Here is a 26,817-nt window from a genome sequence, read left to right as displayed (position 1 = left end):
CCTCAACATCACCCTGCCATTGTGGTATGGAGTGTTGAGCACAGAAATGTATAAATCCAATTACTTTTGCATACAATACTCAGCTTCCTTTGTTAGCAACCTAGGCGTTGCTCACTGTCGCTGGCTCTTTATCTGTGGACGTCCTGCTTATTTGTTTACGTTGGCTGCACAATAAAAGCATCTTTCATTATGACCTAATAAAGCAGTCAATATAACTGTACGCCACCAAGACTATATGACATGTTGATAGCTGCACATAGATTCACTGTAGGAAAAATGCCATTTTATATAGACCTTAATAACTGTATCATGGTGAAATATACGTACCACAGTAAAACACTTTTTAATGTAACACGTCTGAGTACCTTCTCCATTTCTTAAGGTCTTGGCCAAAAAAGACGGTCAAAATCTTCCTCCTACGCCAGACTCCTGCTGCGGCCGTGGAGAGCGTGTTAACATAAACTCTGATAGCAAAGCCAGCGGATGTTAATGGACCTATATTGACAGACATGCAAATAGGGGAGATGGTTTATGTTGGCAACATTCAGGTCTCTTCTCTGAGCTGTAAGTTTAGTCTCTCGCTCGAGTTGTCCAAAGAGGCTGAGATCCAAAAGACAGTGGGTGGTAGATCCAAACATTTAGTTATTTAATCCTTTTGGCTGTGGAGTTGTAGATCACATCAGCTTTGGCTTAGGTTATAAAGAGCAAGCACTTCACCTCACATTTTTCTCGTAAAGTAAGAGTTTCTTGATAATGGCAAATTGTTCAGTTGACATTAATGGGTTGGTAATTATTTTTTACTGCATAGTATGAAGAATTGCTTGCACTTACCACTGTGGCTTACATTATGTACTTGTAGATACTGCAGTTTCAGAAGCATAACCAATAAGAAAAAAAGCTAATTAATGACAAATCACTTTAGTTTGGTTTAGCCACTAGTCAGACCACTAAACAAACAGAGACCTGAAGTTAAGTTTCGTCCAGACGCATAACTGCGACAAAGCTTGTGCGTCCAATCAAACCGTCCATACAAGTTACAGCTCAATATACTCCTAATGCATTTGATCAGTCTCATTAGTTTTTCATTTTATTTATCCTAAGAAACATCTCAGACTAAGTTGATACATAAAGTAGTAATACAAAAAACACTTGCATATTGTGATAAATTTCATGGAGTTGTGTACTTACATTTTTCCAAAAGTTCCCAAGGATTGGTAAATCAAGAGAAATTCCAGAGTTTTAAATAATTCCCTTGTCATTGTCAACTATCAATCTATAACTATATATCAATCTATTACTATATATCTATTCGAGCTCTACTATCGATATTTAAACAAAAAAACACAATCAAATCCCTCTGTGTGCGTCAAACGACCTCCTCCGCCGCTGCTGTGGTTGTCGCTGTCCAGTTGTCAGTCATATACGGCCATTCGGCCGATATCTCAGAAGTTAGCAGGAGTGAGAAAATGCCAGAAAATGTATAAACACTTGCAGCTTTCAAAGCCGACATGTGGAAGTACTTTGGCTTTAAAAAAGTTTTTAAAAATCCAGCTCTATTTTTTTACATTTTTGATAAAAAAAGAAAAAGTATTGCAATGTATCACAACTCGCAACGTATTGTATCGATTGCAATACACTGTACCACGACCCATGTATCGTATCGCGAGGCGCTTGCCAATACCAAGCCCTAGTAGAAACTATGGCAAGCAACACACGTGGACAACTGCACAAGTCACTGTTGTACAGCATCTAGCACGCAGCCGTTGTGTCGTTCAGTCATCATGGATCACGATTATTCATTGGCGAGGCCACAAAATCCCCAAAAACATAAATATAGATTTAATTCAATTTTATTTATATAGTGCTTTTCACAATTGTTTAATTGTTTCAAAGCAGCTTTACATTAATAGATGCAGGAGAAAACTCAGAAAAATCAATGTTCAACATAAGCAGCAGAACACAGCGGCTAAGATTAAACCGTCCTAGTAAGTGTAGTAATAATGTAACGTAAAGAAGAGGTTGCTAAGTTAAGCCAATGTCAACTGACTCCCCAGGAGTTGAAAAAAGCTCCTAAGAGAAAAAAACTTTTTTTTAGTCAGGAGGGAAAAGTCAAGGGAGGGGAAAAACCCCTTGAGAGAGAGCCAGACATAGCTAATTCTATAGAGGATATATTATATAATATATACGATTTTATAAAATTTTATTGGAATTAAAACACTTAGTAATGCATTACAATATTAACTTACCCCACCAAAAAAGTAACTAATTGCGTTACTTAGTTACTTTTCATAAAAAGTAATGCTTACGTTACTTTTTAGTTACTTCTGCGTTACATTTTCTTGGCTGAGGCTTGATCTCTTTCAGGCGTTGCAGGTGTTTTTTATGACTGAAAAGTTCTGCATTCAGAAATATTTATATTTATATATATATATATTACAGTGCGCAGTGATGAATCAAACCATTGGGTGAAGCGGTCATTGTCGTGGTTTATCGTGAATAAAGCACAGCTATTGAACGATCAGAATCAAGGATTGGAACTAACCTTTTATAAAAGGACTTTGTTGTTATTTATTCTCTGTGGAGTTTACCGGAAGTTACGTGTGTTCCACGAAAGCCACTTGTTTATGTTGTTACCGTCTATACTCTGGGCTTAGACTTGACAGAGACTCATCTCTCACATGGTGAAAGCGACATCTCCCATCATTCCACTCTCCTTCATAGCGTCTTCAAGCTTCACATTTGTTATTGTTTAAAAATGTGACCTCTGTTGGTAAAACCGTACATACTGTGCCTTAAATGATGAAACACAACTGAAAACAATAACATCCTGTTAAAATGGCATGTTGAAACAATTCAAGTCAACACATGAATTTGAATTCATCGTATTTGCTTTCGTAATACACATCCCTGATGTCATTGTGTGCAATACAACAGTACATGGTGATTTAAAGAAATGTTTGACTTTGTAATCTTCCTTTTACAACATGGCTCCTGTACAGTAACTTTTCACAATGCGATCTGTTCCCGAGGGATAAAATCGAATTATTAAGTATCCTCATGTTCAGAAGCCTGGTGGGTCTTGACTAGAGTTTCTTTTAACTTTAAGTAGACATTTTAAGAGCTACTTTAAAAATGTCATCTCCGCTAATCTTTCTTTACTAGCTGCTCTTGTTTCCCTGTGGACTCTTGCAGAGCAAAAGCTGAATTGTTCTTGTGGTTTGGCACGAGCGTCTACAGTATGTGTATATTTGCAACCTAGAGAGCTTTGCAGACAGAGGCCGTGCAGGACTGCAATCCCATGGGTCATTGCAGCAGTGAGCTTTGATGAAGGGTTAAGCAACCTACTTACCATGAACATAGTAATTTAGCAGGTAAATGTGTTATTACAGCTACTGAAACGCATGCTCTTTAGACAGGAGGCGTCTCCCTACATGCTGAGGGCCGGAAGCCAGACCCTTTTATGAAACCTTCGGAAAGAAAAATGGGATCGTAGGACAGACTTCAAGTCTTTATCCTGGTTCTTATGTGCTAGATGTAGCTGAACACGGGTGGTCCACGAAAGGAAGAGACAAATCCATTTCTACATTCTTTCCTACAAAATGGCACTTTATTGCTAGAGCACAGCACACCACCAAAACACAAACAATTATCAATGAAGAACTTCTTATACCCGTCTCAGGAAACATGGAATGTAACTTGTGTGATACTTCTTTTGCATCTTGAAAATGTTCCTCTTCTGTTTTCATATCTTTTTGTTTTTGGGAAACTTTTTCTTTAATATGTTAGGTCAGCATGTGTAGTCATCTTAGCGATCTGAATCTGAATGGAGAGCCTGATTCGATTCCTGATGATTGTACACAGTTGTTGTAGCAGTTTTATGAAGCTGAGTCACAGATTTTTGCTTAGGGGCTCAAATATGAAGAGAAGCCATGTTCCTGCAAACAGAAGATCTAGTTCGAGATAGGAGGAATTCCTGCGGTTTGTGAATGCGGGCACAGTATTCGGTCTGATATGGAGGATCAGTTCCATCTCTCCCTCTCTTTTTCTCTCTCTTTCTCTCCCTCTCTGAAAATGAAGGGGGGCACGTTCAGTGTATCATCATAAAACACTACTGAAATGTATTTCAGTATGTTGTTGATTTTACTATGGATTTGACGTGTGCCACTCATTTTTATTCCTTGATTTTCCTTAACTTTGTTTTTATAGCAATGTGGTTAGCCATTATGTTTTAAACTTTTCAGTTCTAAAATACATTTTCTAGTGTTAAAGCGATACTCCAGCCAATTATCAAAATCGTCTCATGATTTATTCACCCTCAAGAAATCCGAGATACATACAGTGGCAAGAAAAAGTATGTGAACCCCTAGGAATGAATTGGTTTTCTGCCATAAAATTGTATCTAATTCTCATCTAGGTAACAACAATAGACAAACACATTGTGCATAAGCTGACAAAACACAAATAATTCTAGTTTCTTGTGTGTGTTTTTTAAAACACCCATTAAACATTCACAGTGCTGAAGAAAATTTAAGTGAACCTTTGGATTTAATAGCTTCTTGAAACTTCAAGAAGGCGCTTTCAGTAGTTCTGAATCAGACCTGCACATTGTTCAGAAGGAATTGTTACCCATTCTACTTTACAAAACTGATTCAACTCAGGCACATTTGTAGGATTTCTGGTGTGAACCGCTCTCTTGAGATCATTCCACAGGTTAAGGTCTGGGCTGTGACTAGGCCACTCCAAATGACGCATTTTGTTTTTCTTAAGCCAGTCTGTAGTGGATTTACTACAATGCTTAAGGGCTCGTTATAGTCGTGTGTAGGTCCTACGGCGTAGCAGTGACGGCGTAGGTTCCGCGTCGGTTTTCATTTATACTTTTGCGTCGTCGTCCGCGTCGACGTGCAAACACACGCGCGATGGCTGGTAGGCAGTATCCACGCGTGTAACCACATTAGCAGCACAAACGTGAAAGAAGAAGAAACTTAGCAAGTTAACCCACAAACGAAGAAGAAACAGCAACTTGTTGTGTATAATTTGAGAAGACCAGCAGTGATGGAATTAAATAAACAGCGACTTTTGATGCAGTTTGAGTTAAATCACTCCTCAACTTGCCCCATCTTTGTTTTCACCGTCACAAACGGAAATACCTGTGACGCAGTTTTTTTTACCTGATGGGAGGGGTTCTGGTGGACCAATCACAGCGCTTGCGGTCCGCGTATATCTGACGCGCTGTTACATTTTTTGTGAGGTGCGCGTCAGGCTACGCAGAGCTACGCACAGGCTACGGATAGCCTACGCCGTAGCTACGGGAAGAACCAACGCACGACTATAAATCGCCCTTTAAGGTCATTTTCCTGCTGTATCAACCAACGTCTACTGAGCCTTAACTGGTGGACAGCCACCCTGACATTATTCTGTAGGATATTTTGTTAAACTTGGGAATTCATGTCCTTGAGCAAGACACCTAACCCCAGCTGCTCCCGACGAGCTGGATGGCGCCTTGCATGGCTGACCCGCCGTCGGTGTATGAATGTGTGAGTGAATGGGTGAATGTGAGGCAACATGTACAGCGCTTTGGATGCCCATAGGTCTGTTAAAAGCGCTTAATAAATGCAGTCCATTTACCATTCTACTTGTGCCTCAGGTGGCAGCTTACCTGTGCCCCAGTATTAAATGATTAAATTTGTCTAACTGTAGACTGATGGATGTCATAACATTTTGAGATTGTTTTGTATCCCTTTTCAGCCATATGGTGCAACAACTATTGATCTGATGTCTTTAGAGACATGATTCATAAGAGCTGATGCTTTTTAAGGACAGCAATCTTAAAATGCTTGAGTGTCTTTTAATCAATCAAAGTTGCACTAAACCACACCTTTCAACTCATTTTATTAATTGGACTCAAGTTTGCCATCTTCTGACACAAATTAGCTTTCTTTAAAGTAAATAGTCTATGGGTTACACAAAAAGAAACTAGAATATTTGTGTGTTGTCAGTCTATGCACATTGTGTTTGTCTATTGTTGTAACCTAGATGAGGATCACATCCCATTTTATGGCAAATCACAGTAGAAAACCAGTTTATTTCTAGGGGTTCACATACATTTTCTTGCCACTGTAGGTCCATCATCGTTCAGACAAACACATTTGGAGTTATTTTAGCAAATGTCCTTCCTCTTCCGAGCTTTATAATTGTAGAAAACAAGGATCAGGGAACAACTTCTGACTTTAAAGCCCAAAAAAGTACATTCATCTTTCACAGAGGTAATCCACACGGCTACAATGGGCTAATAAAGGTCTTCTGTGGGTAATCGCTGTGATTTTTTTTAAGAAAAATATCCATATTTCAAACTTTATCAACTATAATAACTAGCTTCCGGTAACGACGCTATCTTGGACTCATGCAAGAGCGTATTAAAAGTTTGTTGCCATAGATATGTTGCGCGGTGACTCTCGTGAAATGCGTGAGTCCAAGATGGCGTCGTTACTAGAAGCTATATATTATAGTTTATGATATGGATAAAATAAGGATATTTTTCTTATAATATGACATCAATGTCCTGCGGAAAATCTTTATTAACCCCTTGGAGCCATGTGGATTAATTCTTTTAAGAATGAATGCATTTTTTTGGTTTAAAATCAAATGTTGTTCCCTAATAAAGCTTGGAAGAGCAAGAACATTAACTAAAATAACTTCAAATGTGTTTGTCTGAAAGATGATGAAAATGTGCATCTCGGATTGCTTGAGGGTGTGTATATCTTGGGGTAAATTTGATATTTGGTTGGAGTATTGCTTTAATGGTTATGTTTAATGTACATTTATGTCCTTGAGTTAAATACTTTATCCTATTTGAGATGCCTGATAAATGCTGCTGTTTATAAAAATGAATTGTATCACCTTAGAGTTATTTACAATGTTATTTCCCTCCTAAATAACTTCAGTGTAGTTATTGTTTCAGTAGCTCGTAGGATGTCGCTAACTTCTTTTCTCATGGCCAGCCTGATTGTAGTTGAACTGTGATAAATGGCTTTACAAGCTACAGTTTCAAAGTGGCTTCCTCAACATTGGAGTCAAGAGTTTATGTTCCCTTAACCGAACACAACTAACTGGCCACAACTCCATGAGCAGAAGAGAGAGGAAGTGGATGATGTGGGAAGAAAACGACTGGAATGAACAATAATTATGAGTCAGGAGAAGGTTGAAGAGAAGGATGGTTGAGAAAAAGAAAAGAGAGAAAAGAACAGGAGAGAAGGAGCAGCTTCGAGCCGATGTGATTGACAGTTTGCACCATAATACTAGTGACAAAAAAGGGGAAAAGAGGGAGGGTGAAAAAATGGGAAAGGAAAGGGCCGGATATGGCCCTTTAGTTTCGAGTAGCTACAGCTACAGAGAGAGAAAGGGAATGAATATATTTTTGTTGGAAATCAAAACACTACTTTTTGATAGCCTTTCAAAAAGTATTGAAACCAAACATTTGGTATAACATGTTCAGTCATATAATGTACAGTCTTAAAGGGATAGTTCACCCCAAAATGAAAATGTGCTGTTTATTTACTGATAGGTTGGTGAAATTTCTTCTTCCATAAAACAATAAAGAAGATATTTTGCTGAAACCCCAGTGCTCTGTGATTTATATAATGCATATATTCAATACAGAAGTAATCTCCACTACTCCTGGTTGACATATTGACATTTTGTGAAGCCAATCGATCATTTATTTTGCAAAAAAATGTAACGCTATTTACAACATGATTAATGTTAAAGCAGAGCCTTTGCCAAACATGAGCAGGGCTCCAGACTAACTTTTTTTACTAGGAGCACAGTGGCCCCCAACTGAAAATTTTAGGGGCGCAACCAGAAAATTTAGGGGCACACACGGTAAATCAACATGCTAACCAAATATTCACATGTCTACTAATTTCCACTGTATTACTAATAAATACTTTAATTATAGATTCAGAAAGTACGATGTGCTGTTTCAAATTCAGTGTCATATCACAAAAAAAAGGTCAAATTATCTGGTTGCACATGTGCGACTGGATGTAAAATTCAGTGGCACACTCTCAAATTTAGGTGGCAAAATGCCACCATTTGATGGCAGTCTGGAGCCCTGATGAGTGTGATGATCTTGTGGTGTTTTGTGGCGGTTGGCACACCTGCCTCACAGTAGAGTTAATTGTGCCCTAGCCCCATTGCACAGGTGGCCTCAGTGTCGAGAGAGCACATTACTTCCTGAACTTTATAAAATACAGGGTTCCCACGGGTCCTTGAAATCCTTGAAAGTTTGTTAATCTTGGAGAAAAAATTCAAGGCCCTGGGAAGTTTTTGAAAATATACATACATGGATACAGGTCATTGAAAGTGCTTGAATCTATTTTATGCAAGAAGTTTTCTGAAAAAAAATCCATATTATTCCCTGTGTAGTGCAGGATAATATAATAAAAATTCTAGACTTTTTAAGTACACGTGCTGAACTGTTCGCTTTAAATGCTTATAACTTCTGTATGCGAGTGTTGATTCAAAATGCTTTTTTGCGTAGTTGTGTTTGACACATGAAAACGTCTCGGGTTATGTATGTAACTCTTGTTCCCTGAGAAGGGAACGAGACGCTGCGTCTCCCTTGCCATACTTCCTGCGTCCCTGTAACGCCGTCTTTGGCAATATTTCAGATAGAGATATACTTCCTGGCTCCCATGTCACCCTGTCTTTGTCGTTAAGCCTCACCATTGGTTGAATTTGATACACATTCAGACGCACTTACCCCTGGAGGCGTCCCCAGTGTCACCGCAGTGACACAGCGCGAGTGTCCTCGAAAGAGAACTGTAACAATGTATCTTAAAAGGTAACACAATGTAACCTTGATCTCACTTGAAATGTGTCCCCACATTTAGTCCTTAAATTTGAGGGTATTGGACCTGGAAAGTCCTTGAAAGGTCATTGAATTTTAAGTTAACAAAGGTGTGGGAACCCTGTAAATAATCCTTTTTACAATTTGAATCCAGAATTGTTATTCATTTTGACTCCCATTGCTAGCGTTATTGAGATAAGAGGAAAATTCTGCCATGTGAGTTCATTCAGAAATGTGACTGTTTCAGTAGTTATTGTCAGTAAGGTTAAAGGTGAAGTGTGTAAATTTTAGCCGCATCTAGTGGTGAGGTTGCGAATTGCAAACAACGGCTTAGTCCAAGGCTCACCCCTCGCTTTTGAAACACATAGAGAAGCTACGGTAGCCGCCACCGGACAAACATGTCATCATCGGAGACAACTTAGTAAAAAAATTGTCCTTTAAGGGCTTCTGTAGAAAAATGGTGGCACAAAATGGCGACTTCCGTGTAAGGGGACCCTCTGTGTATGTAGATAAAAGGTCTCGTTCTAAGTTAATAAACACATAATGGTTCATTATGAAAGGTCTTTATACACCCCTTATAGTATAGTTTTGTATATTATTTTGCGTTTCTGTCAAAAGATCCTTCTAAAAATGACACACTGCACCTTTAAGGTATGGCAATCTCAAAAATGTCCTGTCTGAAGCATCACAGGGTCGAGATTAATGACAACAGCTTTATATCTCCTGGGTGGGCTGTGTTTCTCAACAATGTGCCCTGCAGTATATTTAGTGCAACTCTTTCTGCTTGACTGAGCGGACATCCTGTGTTAAACTCCTATCCTCACTCATTCTCTCTCTCTCTCTTTCTCTCTCTCTCTCACACACACACACACTCTCTCTCTCTTTCTCTCTCTCTCTCTCTCCCCCACAATTTCCATTTTAAGTGGTATTATGAAAACAAACTTCTGATCTGTTTGATGTCGGGCTGAGAAAAGAATGGCTGTAAATGTCTTGCATATGGGAATGCACATTTTTTTGTGAAAAGGTTAACCAAATACACACAGCTGCTGTGGAATCCAAACGCACAGAACCATTTTCAGTAATATATGCACCATGTCGTGTAGATATCATAATATAATCTGTGAGTCAGCGTAAGATTAATGCACGAGACTTATTGAGATAAATCTTACATTTTTTTTAGGGCCACACTCTCAGGACTGAAGCATGGATGATGATTTTGAACGGCGCCGGGAGCTCAGGAGACAGAAGCGTGAGGAGATGCGTCTAGAGGCCGAGAGGTAACGTTTCTGTCGTTATGTTTAGACAAACATTTATGTGTAAGAGTTTCGAAACACTCTTAAAAATGTTTCTATACAAAAACATTTTTGTAGAATAATGTACAAAGTATGTCTGATGTCACATCTCTTTGATGATAGGGTTTGCTTTTAAAGCAGAGACCCAGTGTTAACCTAACAAATTTAAGGACTGGCACATTTGCAATCCTTTTGACCATTTAAGGAAATGCGACACTCCCATAAACATTCGAACCACTGACCCAAATAGCCATTTTGCATCGGAGCGTACTGATTTCCTTTGAGCGTTTTGAAACAGCTGTTTCATTGAGATTCATGCCCTGTCAAAAAGAATTATGGGTAGTTGCTAATGAACATGCAAATACGACTTTTTACGTTTTACAAACCGACTTACCCTATGGTGCTTTTGGCTGGTCTTCAATCAGCTAAGTAAATACCTTAGGCTGGTTTAAGTGGTTTATAAATCCATATTTCTTCAATTGCAGTAAACCTTCCCGTTTCCTCAGAGCATGTTACCATGAAATGCATTCTTATTTTTATTAAGGATTTATGGGATGTATTCTTCTAATCGAAAGGTGGAAGTTGGAAACATGATGCAAACAGATTCAAGCCCCAATATATTTTACAGAATAGCATAAAACTAATGCTTTTTTGGACTTTATGTTGTAAACCCCTGTTATTTTTTATTGCGAATAGTACATTTTGCAGAAAGCTATGTATCAAGGTTATAAATGCGACTTTTTCTTCTCGCAAGTCGCAACTCAACTCCCTGATGTTTTTACGTTCTTATAGTTATTTAAATTTGGCCTGCTCGTCCTTGGCTGCTCATTTAGCTAATAAAAGATGAAATTGCGCTATTAAATTCCTTCCATTGTACAAAGATGCCGTGACAATCAATATTTACTGTTTGCCTGTAATAGACAAAGTCAAAACCATGTGTCGTTTCATCCCAGCACACTGAGAATATGAAACAAGGCGCAGGCATGTGTTTTTGGTTCACGTGATAAGAGCTAATGTAGATCTACTTGGCAGGACAACAAAAGTGTTTACTCCCAACGATTTGAGGAGGTCATTTCTGTATCTGTAGGCATATCTGAGTGGAAACAAGGCAACAACAGGCAGGCAGATTTTGAATCGTGATGACGTGCAAAAAGGCTGATAACGCGTGTACATGCAGCTTGGCATCCTAGCACAGTCGATTTTCATCAGGCGATGACGGCTAGACGCACGCCAGTTCTTTTCTACAAAAGACGTGCTAACATTTCAATGGCTAAAAATGTCAGGAGTATAAAGGAAGGAATATGTGTGAGTGAGCGAGAGAGATAAAGAGAGATGTGGCCGTGCGGTCTGTCTTTTCTCTGTGTTTATTACTGTAACTTACTGAGATGAGAGTACTTTGTTTTAGTTATGATGAAGTGTTAAAGAGCCTCAGTTGACACATTTCTGGACTACCTACAAACTGATGCATCTTATTTGTCAAAATCACAAGCTTCAATGCGATTGGCTGGCTTCTTTATATTTTTCCCACTATAGTGCATTGAAATGCGTAGCTTTGTTCAATGCATTGATGTAATTTCTACTGAAACAGGAAGTTATTGTAGGGCCTACTGAGTGCTTAAAACAGCCAATAGCATTTAGTTGACCTCATAGTCTGAAATCTGATAAGAAGCTGACATGGAGAATGATGTCATAAAAACCGTTGATGCATACTGGTGGTGTGAAAGACTGTATGCTTATATCTTCAAAATGCTAATTTTGTCAGTGTTTTGGGTTACACTTTATTTTGAGGCATCAAAGTGTTATAATATGTATAGGGTTAGGATTAGGTTTAGGATTTATTTTTACCCTTTATGTAGTCTTAATTTATGGTTATTTCAACAATTACATGCAACATGTGTAACAAAGACACTGTAAAATAAAGCGTTTGCATGTTTTAGAACACAGCTAGCTTTTTTTAAGTTATGTTTTTTGGTCTTTTTGGCCTTTATTTAGACAGTACAGTGGAGCATAGACAGGAAGTGTTGGCTGGTGATAAGGGAACGGGATCGGCAAAGACCTCAGAGACGGTCACACGACAGAAAAAATTTGTTATTAAGCACCCAACCAAATTTGAATGATGGAAAAATGCCAAGTAAATAATAAGTTATCAAAATCTTGAAAATATAGGCAGCATCCTCTGTTCTTAAGCGGCAGGGGCGTGTCCGCTGTTTGCACTGAAACCACGCCCACTCGCAGGAAAGCTGCCGTCTCTTTGAACTTTCAAATATAGGGTATGCTCATGACATCACAGTCGGTGAAAGGGACTGCGGTTATGCCCACTGAGTGGCAAAAGACAGAGCAGCAGCACTGTAGGCTACTAACAGATTATCAAGAATTCGTAGCTATCGTTTTACACAGAAAGCAGAAGTAAATAGATCGTTCATGCCAACGTCTATAGACCACAGGTAGGTTGATAAGTTGCTAGGGTCAGTATCAAGCAGAGGTTTTACTTTCTACTTAAACATATTTTTTAAGTATTTGTATTTTATTCGTGTTTTTCTTTAGAAAACATACATTCCAAAGCATATTGTCATATTTTTTACTCTATAACATTTCATAAATAATACCTTTTTGTATTACATTTAATATTTAAGTACATTAACATACTTTTACTCAAGTAAAAAGTAAACCATTTAAATGTAATTAGTTATTAAATCAATTTTAATCTGCAATATTAAAGAATACACAGTATGATTATATGCTTTAGACTGTTGTGAAGTAATGTTTTTCCCATGTAATACAAACAACGGAATAAAGCACAGATGCTTGGAAAATGTAACTTATGTAACTAAGTATTGTCCACCTCTGCTATCAAGTCCACCTCAATTCAATTTAAGCTGATAATAGTCAGTTTTACTGGCTATGAAAACCAGCCATTTTGTTGAACGTTGCCACTCGACGGGGCGAGTTCCGGTGTGTTCACGTGGAAAAGTGACGTCAATGCATACCCTCTATACGCTACAATCTGAAAGGGTGCTTGCAATTGTGTTAAGGGCGGGGCCATGCGCGGTGGCTCAAGTGCATCATCGAGCCACCACACATGGCCCCGCCCCTAACACAATTGCGAGCATCTATTCAGGTTGTAGTGCCTAAAAAATACTGAAATGCTAAAAAACGGTTTTGGTTATCTTAAGAAGCTTTGACTAAAATGTTCTTTAATAATAATAATAACCAAATATTGTTCCTCTATAGCCCTATTCGGACGGGATTAGTTTTACAGGGGTAGATGGCGTAATGTAATTTTACCACAGGACGTCTGGAATATTTATGGTCAATTCGGAGAGGATTAGAAATCTCAGTAAAACATTCAGAAGTGGGAGGGGTAATGTGCACATTACCTGCCTTCTTGATATCAGATGTGCAAACAACATGAAACAGGCAAGGAAAACGTGTAACACTGTGTTTAATTTCAGTTTGGGGAGAACGTCAGTTTCAGAAACCGTTGTGTGCCTCTGAGAAGTAAATTTGACTTTTTTTTAAGTTTGTGTCGTGTTATTCAGAAACTGACTTGCCACTGACTTGTAGAACGCAAGCAAATGCTTCTTTAAGTGCTTTTATATTTAAAAGAAACCCGCAAATTAAAAGTAAATGACGCAATTTACGTGTATATATTTACAGCTGGTCTTTTCGCACTTGATTAGTATTACCTGAGGTAATTTCTCCGGACCTTTTTACAGAAGGTAAAAGTCGCAGTAATCTTTACTGACATTGTCCGTAATGATTACTGACATGGAGCATTCGGACAGGACTAAAATCACTGAGAAGCTCTGATAAAAATTGCTTTACCCCACCATGTAAAACTAATCCCGTCCGAATAGTACTTATGACATCGTTGCGAAGAGCTCTTTCAGCACCTTTATTTTTAAGTGTACAGGTTTTACTAACACCTCCCCATGTGCTTTCCTATCCAGGTATTGATTGACCAAGTTCAACCGCTTAGCTCTGCTTTGCATTTAGTAAAATAGTTGGTTGCTCTCAAAGGTCTTGAGAGTTTGTCTTTTTTAAAGCACCATGTAAACACAGCCGTCTCAAGCATGCATGAACACACACACACACACCTGTGTGACTGCAGTGGCCTTTCTCTGGACAGTTTGATGTATTCAAGCACAAAGTTAGGTCACTGATAGACATCACATGGTTTTACAGTAATGTTATGACTGCTGGCAGCGTGAGGAATGTTCTGACTAATGATTACCAAAACCTGACATTTCTGTTTAGTTCAGCAGTTCTGTATTAATGTCGCATTTTTGGTTAATATTTAAAGTTTATGTATTTGCACAGCAGAATAATTAATTACCAAAATGTATGTAAAAAATCGTTTTGGAATCAAATAGTATTACTCCCAGAATCGGATCGCGAAGCGTCTAAAGATTCCCTCTCTTACCGTACAGTGCACCGTGCACGTAACACAAATTACATCATTAGAATAGTAAACGCACACTGTATAAGCTGTGCCATATTTTTGTAACCACACTTACTTTGTATGCGTAGGTTGTACATGCGCGTACAGGAGTATGTAGTATGTAGCTTAGGAGATGCATTGCATTAACTCTCCTTTGCAAGGCTGTGCATTCGACCCTGTGCATACGTTCGCATATACGTTAAAATACTCCAGTGTTAGGGTTAGGGCCATATTGGTATCACACATCTACGATGTTCCCATGAGATGCATAAAGAAAGGCCTACTGGAGGATAAATGCGTGTATTAAAATAATTTTGTAGCCCTATTCAAGGTGCCTTTAATGTAGTTTCATTAAAGGAGAATCAAAACATTATTTAGATCTTATATGTGATGTATTTTATTTGAGCAGGTGAATGGCAGGGGAATGTAGACAGATCTGGGGAGTTAAAGAGAAGTGTGTGATAATGCGATGCCTGAGAAGAGTAAAGTAGACAGAGCGTGGGAATAAAATGTTATCTCTCTCTCTCTCTCTCTCTCTCTCTCTCTCTCTCTCTCTCTCGACCCTTGTGTGTCTTAGTTTGTCCTCTTGAGCTTTAGTCCTGTGCACCATGTTTTCTTTTACATTTCTTAAATGTTTACACAAAAACAAAAACGCTGGGAATGCCTGGATACGTCCTGGATGGAGAGGTTCGTCTCCTGGAATTCGCTTTGCACTTTGTCGAGTATTATGATGACAAATTAGCTACAACATCAACCCCATATCAGTTTAATTTACCACACTGTGACCCTACCTTTATTTTCAGTGTTTATAAACCCAGTAAAATGTGTTGAATGTTGCGTAGTGCTAACCGCACACGCTATAAAACAATAAATGTTACGCTCAAGTGAAAGATGGGGCCCATATGGAAAACATGTTTAGCTGATGTCTGGCTTTAAGTCCAGAATCACTACAGGTGCCAAAAACATGCCAGAAAGTTCTCAAACAAGAGTACCTAAACCTATAAAAATGTTTTTTTCAGTCTCGTCTAAATGTCAGACTCCTTTAAGGCTGAAATGTTAAGATTTAAGCTGATTCCCTGTTTTCTTTAATAGACCCGCCAATCTTAAATCTGACCTGTAAGACTTTTCCTTTAAAGATTTTTATCTTTTGATATAAAAAATTCAGTGTACTATGAATAACATACTGTAACTTTATGAACTTCCTTAAACTTCCTTCTCAGTCCAGACATTTTTGATGAGATGTCTGTCTGAGTACATTAACATCTACAATAACATTTCAAGGTAGAGTACAGTGTTGACAGTATGTAACAGAACTGGCAGTCATACACCGAGAAACATCTCTCTCTCTCTCTCTCTCTCTCTCTCTCTATCTGACAGAATTGACACTGACTTATTCGGACAACAGGAAATCATGATTTTCATCTATATAAGATACTTTCTACAGAAACTGTTATATTGTTATGGTCTGTCACATCTTGTAATCCATGACAATAAGTACCACAACAATTATAAGAATTAAAACACATAATAATGTGGCTATTCAAAGTGAGATCATAAGAATGAGGTACTGTAGGATAGACACTTGCATTCTTAAACCCAAGAAGAACCAACATGGGAACTTTGCACCTCATGATCCCAACATTAAAGGAATAGTCTACTCATTTTCAATATTAAAATATGTTATTACCTTAACTAAGAATTGTTGATACATCCCTCTATCATCTGTGTGTGTGCACGTAAGCGCTGGAGCGCGCTGCGACACTTCGATAGCATTTAGCTTAGCCCCATTCATTCAATGGTACCATTTAGAGATAAAGTTAGAAGTGACCAAACACATCAACGTTTTTCATATTTAAGACGAGTAGTTATAAGAGCAAAGTGGTACAAAATAAAACGTAGCGCTTTTCTAAGCGGATTTAAAAGAGGAACTATATTTTATGGCGTAATAGCACTTTTGGGAGTACTTCGACTCGCCTGAAAAGTCCGCTCCCCTTCTCCCTCTCATAATGGGAGAGGGAGGGTGTTACTGCGCCGAGTTGAAGTACTCCCAAAAGTGCTATTACGCCGTAAATTATAGTTCCTCTTTTAAATCCGCTTAGAAAAGCACTAAGTTTTATTTTGTACCACCAAACTTGCTCGTATCCGTAGCTCGTATTGCAATAAAATCCACAACCTGCCTATTGGATCCTATTCCATCCGCACTGGTCAAGCACTGTTTCACTTGCCTCAGCCCACTCATAACGGTCATCATAAACTCCTCTCTTACCTTTGGAAGAGTTCCCTTTGCCCTCAAAGTTGCAGCTATCACACCAATACTTAAAAAACCTGGATCCTGAAAACCCCAACAATTTCCGCCCCATTTCCAACCTACCTTTCCTTTCTAAAATTTTGGAACGCATGGTCGCCTATCAACTAAAACATCACCTCCTCTCCAATCAGCTCTACGAAACATTTCAGTCTGGATTTTGCACTCATCACTCTACTGAAACTGCACTACTCAAATTAACAAATGACCTCCTGCTTGCCTCTGACTCTGGTTCCTTCTCCATTCTCCTTCTACTCGACCTCTCTGCTGCCTTCGACACCATTATCCACTTCATTCTACTACAACGCCTACAACATCTTGCCATTTCTGGCACAGCTCTCTCTTGGTTCACCTCCTACATCACCAACAGATCTCAATTCATATCCATCAATAACTGTACGTCTCACACCATATCTGTCAATCACGGAGTCCCTCATGGCTCTGTGCTTGGTCCCCTTTTGTTTATCCTGTATATGCTTCCCCTTGGACTTATCATTCATAATCATGGACTAAAGTTCCACAGTTACGCAGATGCACACAACTATACCTGAGCACCAGATCCATCACTCCTGCCACAGTATTAACCATCACAAACTGCCTTTCTGAAATAAAATCCTGGATGAATGCCAACTTCCTTAAACGTAATATTGCTTGTCTACCCCCACTCTCTCCACATCTGCTGCTTAAACTCTCATCCATGCATTTATTATTGAATATTGCAATAGCCTCCTATATGGTCTCACTTCTTCTGATTTACAAAAACTGCAATATGTTCAAAACTCTGCTGCCCGGCTCCTCACCCACACCCGCTCCAGAGATCATATCACCCCTGTCCTCCAACAGCTTCACTGGCTCCCTGTTCAAAAGCGCATTCACTAAAGTTCTACTCATCACCTACAAAGCCCTCAAAAACTTGGCCCCTCCAAACCTCAAAGACCTCTTACAGCATCAACGCCCTTTCCGAAGTCTCCGCCCTGCCGACTTAAACTTCTCAAACCTATAACCAAATCAAAACACCAAACTTTGGGGGACCGAGCCTTCGCCATTGCTGCCCCAGCCTTTGGAACTCACTCCCTATCCACATCAGAAACTCGGACTCACCTGTTTCAACTAGCCTACAACCCATATTAGCACTATCATTTTTGTTTGTTTCATTTGTAAAGCGTCTTTGCGTTTTTTGAAAAATGCTATATAAGTATTATGTATTATTATTATTATAAGGGTCACTAAAAACTGAATTGTGGGACTTTATTAGAGCTTGACTAATGTTTAAGTAAAAATAAAGAGTTGTATTGGCTTTTCTGGACAGAGTATGTACAGTAAAGGGAAAACATCAGATCGCTATATGATATCACTCTCCCTAAGGATTTCAATGGGTGTTAAACACATTCCTGATCACAGTACAGTACATACAGCTATGTCTGTTTCCTTCTCTGATCATACTTAAAACCGCACGTCTTCTTTTATGTGTTTTTATACTATTTCAAAAGACCGGGATTAGCAGTTAAACACATTTTCTCTCCTACTGTAATGCATCTGATGTTACTGATGAGTTTGCAGTTGTCCTTCTCAGCAATGGATCTCAATTGGTTTCCATTACTGTAATGCACTAATGAGAATCATGCAGTACACACACAATGTGTTTTTATTAATATCATCTCTGGTCAAAGGCATTGCAACAAATGGAAGTGATTTGCATGAGTAGTGGGAGGTGGGGAGAGGCAGCTACATTACGATGAGGATTGTTGCATTATGGGTATATAGTGAGGTCATACGTTCATAAAGGGTCACCAGGGCATTAAATGGGGACAGAGCTTTACTAGGAGACACTGAAAGAGGTTCAGAAAATCTGTCTGAAAGATCCGGAAACCCTTAGTTAGACAAAGTCCCCTGGCTGTCAAGTAGGCTGAACGTCAAGGCTCTTCATCATCTGCCAAACCTCCCTCACACACACACACACACACTAACAGACAGACACAATCACACACACATAAACAGACAGACACAATCACACACAGCTGACAAGCAGTGAAACAACAGCAGTAGCAGATGTGACAATAAAAAACATCCCGCCTGCCAAAGTGACACGAGTCCTGAGTCTCACTTACTGTGTGTGGGTACCTAGTAATCCCTATGGTATTTTTGTCCCTGATGGGACTTTTTTGGTCCACATGAGGAAACAAGCTTATAAATCATACAGAATGATGTTTTTTAAAAATCTAAAGTAGCAGAAGGTTTTCTGTGAGGGTTAGGTTTAGGGGTTGGGTTAGGGGATAGATACAGTTTGTACAAATATATTAAAAGTTCCCATAAAAAATGTAACCTGTCTGTACTGTATGTGCCTGCGTGTGTGTTTAGGATGGCCTCTCGTAGAACCGAAGAGGATGAGGAGGAGGCCGCCCGTGAGCGCAGACGAAGAGCACGACAGGAGAGACTCCGCGGTAAAGAGAGCGAGGATGTGCCGTACCAACCGGAGAGCACAGAGCTCAACAACAGCCATAGCGTGACACACACACACACACACATAAACACAACCAATCAGTAGGCTTTGAGATGATGGGTAATACCATGATACTTTGATTTGCAGTTGGGTTCATAAACCTCTGTTACATTCTTTAAAATAAAGGTAGGGGTGAAAGGGGCACTAACTAATGCGAGGTTAAAGGAATAGTCTATCCTTTATTACCTTAACTAAGAAGAGTTGATACATACCTCTATCATCATAGTGCTTGCACGTAAGCGCTGCGACGCGTGCAGACACTTTGATAGCATTTAGCTTAGCCCCATTCATTCAATGGTACCATTTAGAGATAAAGTTAGAAGTGACCAAACACATCAACGTTTTTCCTATTTAAGACGAGTAGTTATACGAGCAAGTATGGTGGCAAGAAATAAAATGTAGTGCTTTTCTAAGCGGATTTAAAAGGGTAACTATATTGTATGGCGGAATAGCACTTTTGTGAGTACTTCGACTCGCCTGAAAAATCCGCTCCCCTGTGTTACTGCGCAGAGTCGAAGTTACGGCGCGTGCACAAACACGCAGGAGAGAGTGAGCGAGTGCGGTTCTTAAAAGCAATTGTAAACTTCCCTCACCACAACATTAGGCCTGCCTCTCCCCTCATTCGATTGGACAATGGAAAGACGCGAATGAAGTTGGGCGCTTCTCCGCTCTCAGCGTTCCTTCAAAGGCGCGTGCTGCGGCCGGCGGCAAAAACGACAAGGTGCTCAGTGCGCATAAACAGCGCGCAAACGCTCCCTGCCCATAGAATATCATTCAAAAAAGGCGCCTGCAACTGCCATAAACGCTTTTGGTGTGATTGGCCCCTTACTGTGTAAAAGCTATTATAAAGCAGTTGAATGTTGCGTTACAGTATGGTTCTAATGAGAAAAATTCCTGAGCATCTTTCAGCCATGATCACTTTGAGAACTTTTCTTGCAAGCACGTATGTGAGTACTTTGTTCTATAACTACTGCGGGAAAAGTACATTTACTGGACATTTTATGTGAATGCTTTGTTAAAGAAGAATGTCTTAAGTTTAGATTTAAATTGATCGACTGTGTCTGATACTCGAACATTATTTGGTAAATCATTCCAGAGCTTAGGGGCCAAGTAAGACTTCAATGATAATGAAATGAAAACAATGCAATACTATTCTACCACCTATGGGGTAAGTTGTCACGTTTCCGCACTTTTGTCACTTTCAGTGTGATTGTAACAGTAGGTCCCACAAACAAACTTTAAGTGTTTATTTGTAGCAGAGATGTGTGCCTTGATTGTGTAAAAATATTCATCTAACTCAAATATTTTTTGAATGATAGAGCCAAAGTCAAAAATCATTACTTTGTGCCCCCCTCTCCCATACAGTTGATGGTACCCATTAAATTCCATCATATTTTTTTTCCTACTATGGAAGTCAATGGTCACTTACTGCTGTGTGTTAACCTTCATTTATTAAAATATCTTCTTTTGTGTTCATCAGAAAAAAGAAATTCATACAGGTTTAAAAACAACACGAGGATGAGTAAATGATGACAGAATTTTCATTTTAAAGTGAACTATCCCTATAATATGTGCCTCTTTTACACTTGCATAGTCATGCACAGTTTGTGAAAAACATGGAGATCAATGTTTATCACAGCAAGATCATTTTTTAAAAACATATTGTGTCTTTCAAAGGAAACACAGACATCTGACCTTGTTTGAGTTGACATGGTCAATGTCACGAATTTACTTACTGACCTAGAAACAGTGTAGATTAAGTAGTGTTTTCTTTATTGCTATATTTATGTAAGCATTTACACAGTACTACAGTAATATCATGTCCACAAGCCATGACACTAAAGTATTAAAGTACTGTAGTACAGTGGTTGTTTTTTGTTTGAAAAATCCAGCTAAGACCAGCATAAGCTGGCAGCTGGTTTTAGCTGGTTTAAGGTATCAGTAGCTGGTCCTCCCAGCCTGGTAAGGCTGGTCAAGCTGGCGGGTCAGCTGGTCTTCCAGCCTGACCAGCTAAGTTCAGCTAGACCAGCTTAAAAGGTGACCAAAACACAGCTAGACCAGCTTGCTCCACCAGCTAAAACCAAGCATATGCTGGTCTTAGCTGTTTTTTCCAGAATGGAGTGCTGTTTTTGCATGAGGAGTGCTAACATGTTTATGAGACTCAGTAAACCCGGTTGACACTCTAAATTTTTCATAACACCCTTAATAATGCATGAAACCTTCCTCGTTATCACGCACGCTCTCGCATCAGTTACTTAAACCATCGTCTTGCATCTTTCTCAGTGGGCGTCACTGATGAATAACTTCCTGTATCAGGTCATTATAGCGGATACAGTGAGCTCGTCTGACACTGAGTCTTTGTGCTGTGAATGAACACTGGAGATGGTCGAACAAGAGCAGAATTGTTCCTGATGTGTGAGCAGACACAGCTCCATCTATTGTCAATTGAGCTGATGTAGAGTAAACGTTTGCCAAGCAGAGCGGTCAGACTACATTAACCTACAGTGTCAGACACACGGCACCCTACGTCCTAGTGCCCACCATATAAACGGCCCTACGTAACTGAATATGAATTGTCTCTTGTGGAACTTGAACCAACAACCAACTGGTTACCAGTCTGGATCTGCTTGGTGGCCTCACATTGCGAATTTTGAAGGAAAGATATGTTTTAGTTTTTTGTGGATTTAGATGTTTTTCCCATTACTTGTATTTTTGTGGGGTCATATGGTTTAGTGGTCAAAATCTGATCTGGTGACCCTACAGTGGGTTAAAAACAGTGGGGATGAAACGATTACATTGCAAAGGGGATTTCTTGCATAGGGTTTTTTGTCTTGTTTTCTTGTACAAATACTGTATCTTAAAATTCAAGATACATTTACTTGAGAAGCAAAATGGCCTAAGACATTAATATAATTTTCTGAAAAAGATACTGAAATTTAGTTTTTGTTTGTGTTATTGTATTTATATATTTATCTATTTTTTATTCAATTTCATTTTATTTATTTATTTTTTTGTCTATTTATTTATTTTTGTCGGACGGGGTGGGAAATTGTGTTCTGTAACTGTTTAAATTGTAATTTACAACAAAAAGTTAATAAATACAGTGTTTAAAAAAATATACTGCAATTAAGTGAGTATGTTTTTAAAAGTATTTTTAATATGGTAAGAAAAATACATTTAAAAAAATAAGTACTCATTTCAAGTTTCTGCAGGTGGGTCTGTGACAAAAACGGTTTAGCAAGATGGGAAATTAAAAAAATATTTTTTTTTAACTTAAAAGCATGCATCAGGTTTATTTCAATGCACATATAGTGTATTTATGTTAACTTTATGCAATAAAAAATTTAATTGCACCATTTTTATTAAAGTTATGACTGTATGGACCTGCAAATGTCAAATGGTGTAACCGCTAATTGTGCTAAAGAATGAGAAATTAAATATTTTATACACCTTGATGGCATGTAAGCGTAATGATAAAAAAAATCTCAAAATTTTTAATTTTAAATGTACATTTTTATGCGTTTTTGTAATATTTGCCCTGACATATGCTGAAAACAGCTCTGTTTTTTAAATAATCTTTGACAAATGATATAAAAATGCATGTAAAAAAATCATAAGACAATAAACTAGATGATTATATTTTATTCCACATTTTTATTAATATAATATTTTCATTTAAAAAAATACTAGTTACACCAATTGACACAGACCGGTTACACCACATTGACATTTTTGCAATTATCCCCCAAATATTCTTTAAAAATGAAATAAAACCAGAAATTTTAGAACTGTCCTCAAAAAAGAGAATGTAAGCAAGTAATCTGCAAATTTATTTTGAAATTTTAACCCTTTTACATTTAATTGAACCTTACGGACACAAAATAATTAACGTCACGTCATTGACCCAGATATTAGCAGATATGTTTTCTTATCTTAAAGTCAAAATGAAATTAAAAGCGTATTTTTTTAATATAGTGATTTTTTTTTTACAAATGACTAGTGTATGATATCTTCACCAGCATTGGCCACTGAAAAACCTACACCGTATAATCAGATCACTAATATGTATATGTGTTGTCTTCTTTCTTTCCTCTCCCAGCGTGACGATGACAGAAACCGTGTCTTCTTCAATGGTGTCCTCCAGCAGACCTGGGAATGATGATGATGAGGAAGAGGCCCTGCTGGATCGTCTGGCTAAGAGAGAGGAACGCAGGCAGAAGAGAATGAAGGAAGCGCTGGACAGACAGAGAGAGGTGGAGACCAGCCAGAGCTCCCACTACGGCCTGGAGGAGAGCGACGTCGGTCTGCGACGCGGCCGGAGCTACGAGGCAGAGGAGGAGATGAACAGCAAACAGGAGGAGAAACAGGAGGAGGAAGACACTCCCAGTGAGGAAAGAGAGGAAGAGGTGGTGGTGGAAAAGCCAAGGAGGTCTTACCTGAGAGAACAGGTGTGTTCTTTGTTGAGGTTAACAGAGTAAATGCTATTTGGTGCTGAAGATTTGTGTTGATGGCATTTAACTTTGTTCTCACGTAGAAATCCATAGAGGAAACATCTAAAATACCTGATCAGGTACAGTACGGAGATGGGTGGTTTATTGAAAGTAGGTGTTTGTTACAAAAAAGCATGTGTCTGCCATTCCATTTATAGGGCAATAGTGAGCCTCCTTCCTCCAAAGAAAATGAGGTGATTTTAAATGAAGGCGCAGATGATTCTGCGGTTGTTTTGGAGACGGAGGTGGAAAACAGCACAGCAGAGCTCACTGGGGATTTACAGGAGGAAAAGAGAGGGGTTGAGAGAGATGGGTTGACAGAGAATGGATTGAATAAAATAAGAGAGGCAGAGAGCTTTGAAAAAGAAGAGCTTTCAGAAAATGAGGTTTTGGTAAGAGGCTAAAACTGTACACTGGATGTAAGGATGGATGTTTTGGATTTTGGGTGAAGATGCACTTTTGTGGCTTCTATTTTATATGTAGTTGCTCATGAGCAATACCAACTACTGTAGCACATCATAGTTAAGTGGTGTGTTAAGTGTGTTTTAAAGTCTATTGGCTTTTTTCTATACAAGTCAGAACAAAGCTTTATTAGGAATTTAGTCAACATGGGAAAATGCATTGCTCCTATCAGAAATTTCAAAGCGTCTTAAAAGAGAATTTACTCCAGAATGAATAATTTTGTCATCAATTAATCATTGGCCAGCACAGTGGTTCAATGGGTAGCACTGTTGCCTCACAGCAAAAAGGTCTCTGGTTCAATCCCTTGATAGGTCAGGTGGCCTTCAGTAATGAACAGTGACTTTTTTAAGGGTGAAACATGTCAAAACATGTATTGAACCTGTCATGTGTGTGGGTGGTCATGATAAAATATGTGTTAGCTGCGTCATGTGAGAGTAAGGCCCAATTGGAATATCCTTACTCTCAATGTGCAAAACTAAGGGGTAGGGGTAAGACAGAGAAATGGGATTGGGCCTTAGTGTCTTGCGAGTATTTTGTGAACATAAGCGTCTTTTTTATCATGAACTCTTTCGACGCGTGTGCAGCAGGCACGTATTTTGACATGACCATGATGCCCATAGTTTCACATGACACACTGAACACAAATTTTAAATTTCCGCCCCTTTTGGAAGAGTCACCAGGCGCCACTGGTGGCCTTTCTGTGTGGAGTTTGCATGTTCTTGGTTGTGGCTAGAAGGGATACAGCTACAGCCAACATTTTGTAAAAACTCACCAGATGTGTGCTGTTTTCATCCTAATCCTACCCTCGAACCTAACCCTAAACCCAACATTTCATAGGATTTAGGCTATAGCTGTATCTTGTCTAGCCAGAACCACTGTTTTTCATCATAATCCTAACCCTAAACCCAACATCTCGCGAGTTTTGTCCGTAGCTGTATTTCCTCTAACCAGAACCCATGTTCTTCCTGTGTCCGCGTGGGTTTCCTCACACAGGCCAAAAAAATGCAAGTTAGGTGAATTGGAGATACCAAATTACCCCTCCCCCAACCTGTTTATGGATTAACCGTAGACCGTAAAAAAGATGGACGACGCCCCTTCGCTCTCTTCCATTGGTGAAAAGTAAAGCCGTCAGTGTCCCGATCATAGACTGTAAAAAAGGATGGACGACGCAACGTCGCCTCCCACCATTGTAATGAATTGAAGCCAAAACTGTCCGACCACGGTCACCACCATGTTACGTAAAAACGTCAGTTTGGAGCCAAGGCATGCGCAGAAGGAATCGTCCGTGGAGCCAGAGGCGGAGCCGCGGTATCAAACTTCCGCCCAAACGCTCGCGCGACCAATTCAACCACGCCAAACATAACGACACACCCCATTTCTATAGCATTAAATTACTAGCTAAAATGAAACTTACCACAATAATGAACACTTGAACATATATCAGCGTGTTAACAACTACTTGAAAGGACCAAAACCATCTTTCGGAAACTTTTATTGGAAGTGTAAATCATTTTTTTATTTAGAGCAGAGGCCAGTTCATTTCAATGGAGTTTATGACTTGTACTGCAGCCAGCCACCGGGGGGCGATCAAAGAGCCAGAGGCTTCACTTTTCAAGGCTTATGAGGCATACCCGGTCCCGATACGGCGCTGACATCTTGGGTCTTGAGTCTGTGCAGTAGCGATTTCGGTACCATTCCTCCGCAGTAGTGAGCAGGAAGTAAAGCCGCGCAAGCAAGGCCCGCCCTCGCTCTCGCAGAATGCGCATATCACAGCTGTCAATCATGACGTGACAGCACCGTTTTTATAGCATTAAATAACTAACTAAAAACAAACTTATTTGAAAAAACAAACACTTGAATTTACATCAGCGTGACATAAACTACAGTAAATGACCGAAACCAGCTTCAGAAAAAAGATAATTTGAAGTGTAATTAAATTGTTTAGTTTGTCTCAAGTCCCATTGAATAACATGGGGAGGCGGGGTTTATGACTTAATCTGGGACCAGTCACTGGGGGGCGATCAAGACGTTTTGGCTTTACTTTTCAGGGCTTGTGCGGCACGCTTGGGATTAACTTGTAGATGGATTAACTTGTGTGATCAACTTGTGTATAAATTTAACCAGTTCTCACAATGAATATAGCCATAGATGCTGGAATGCTCAGTTCACAAAATAAGATATTTTTGATCAAATCCAAGAGCTCCTTGACCTCCTGATTGACAGCAATGCAACGCTCCCATGTTCAGGGCTCAGAGGGTCAGTGAAGACTTCAATAAGATCATAGCATGAAGCAACGTGAATACTTTCTGTGCGCAAAAACCCCAAAAGAACGACTTTATTCCAAATTTTTTCTCTCTTCCGTGTCACGGTATTCCTCTTATACCACGGTTACCACAAACCTTCCTCTGATGCCTATTTTTAAGACATTTGACAAGTTAGGTGTGCGGTTATCGAAAAATAATGCATACCCGTGGAACAT

General features: G+C 39.2%; 1 protein-coding gene across 1 annotated transcript in view; it reads left to right on the top strand.

Annotated features, from left to right (window-relative positions):
- cald1a (caldesmon 1a) overlaps positions 1 to 26,817 on the top strand; it is a 69,546-nt gene that overhangs the window by 18,632 nt on the left and 24,097 nt on the right. The window contains exons 2-6 of the mRNA XM_073853474.1: positions 10,029 to 10,125; positions 19,245 to 19,394; positions 23,492 to 23,834; positions 23,921 to 23,956; positions 24,035 to 24,268. Of these exons, the coding sequence (XP_073709575.1) occupies positions 10,052 to 10,125; positions 19,245 to 19,394; positions 23,492 to 23,834; positions 23,921 to 23,956; positions 24,035 to 24,268 (837 nt within the window). The 5' untranslated portion in view covers positions 10,029 to 10,051. The remainder of the gene's footprint in view (positions 1 to 10,028; positions 10,126 to 19,244; positions 19,395 to 23,491; positions 23,835 to 23,920; positions 23,957 to 24,034; positions 24,269 to 26,817) is intronic.

This window comes from Misgurnus anguillicaudatus, chromosome 1 (genome assembly GCF_027580225.2).
Source record: "Misgurnus anguillicaudatus chromosome 1, ASM2758022v2, whole genome shotgun sequence".
Lineage (NCBI taxonomy): Eukaryota > Metazoa > Chordata > Actinopteri > Cypriniformes > Cobitidae > Misgurnus > Misgurnus anguillicaudatus.
This window is presented reverse-complemented; position numbering and strand designations above follow the sequence as displayed.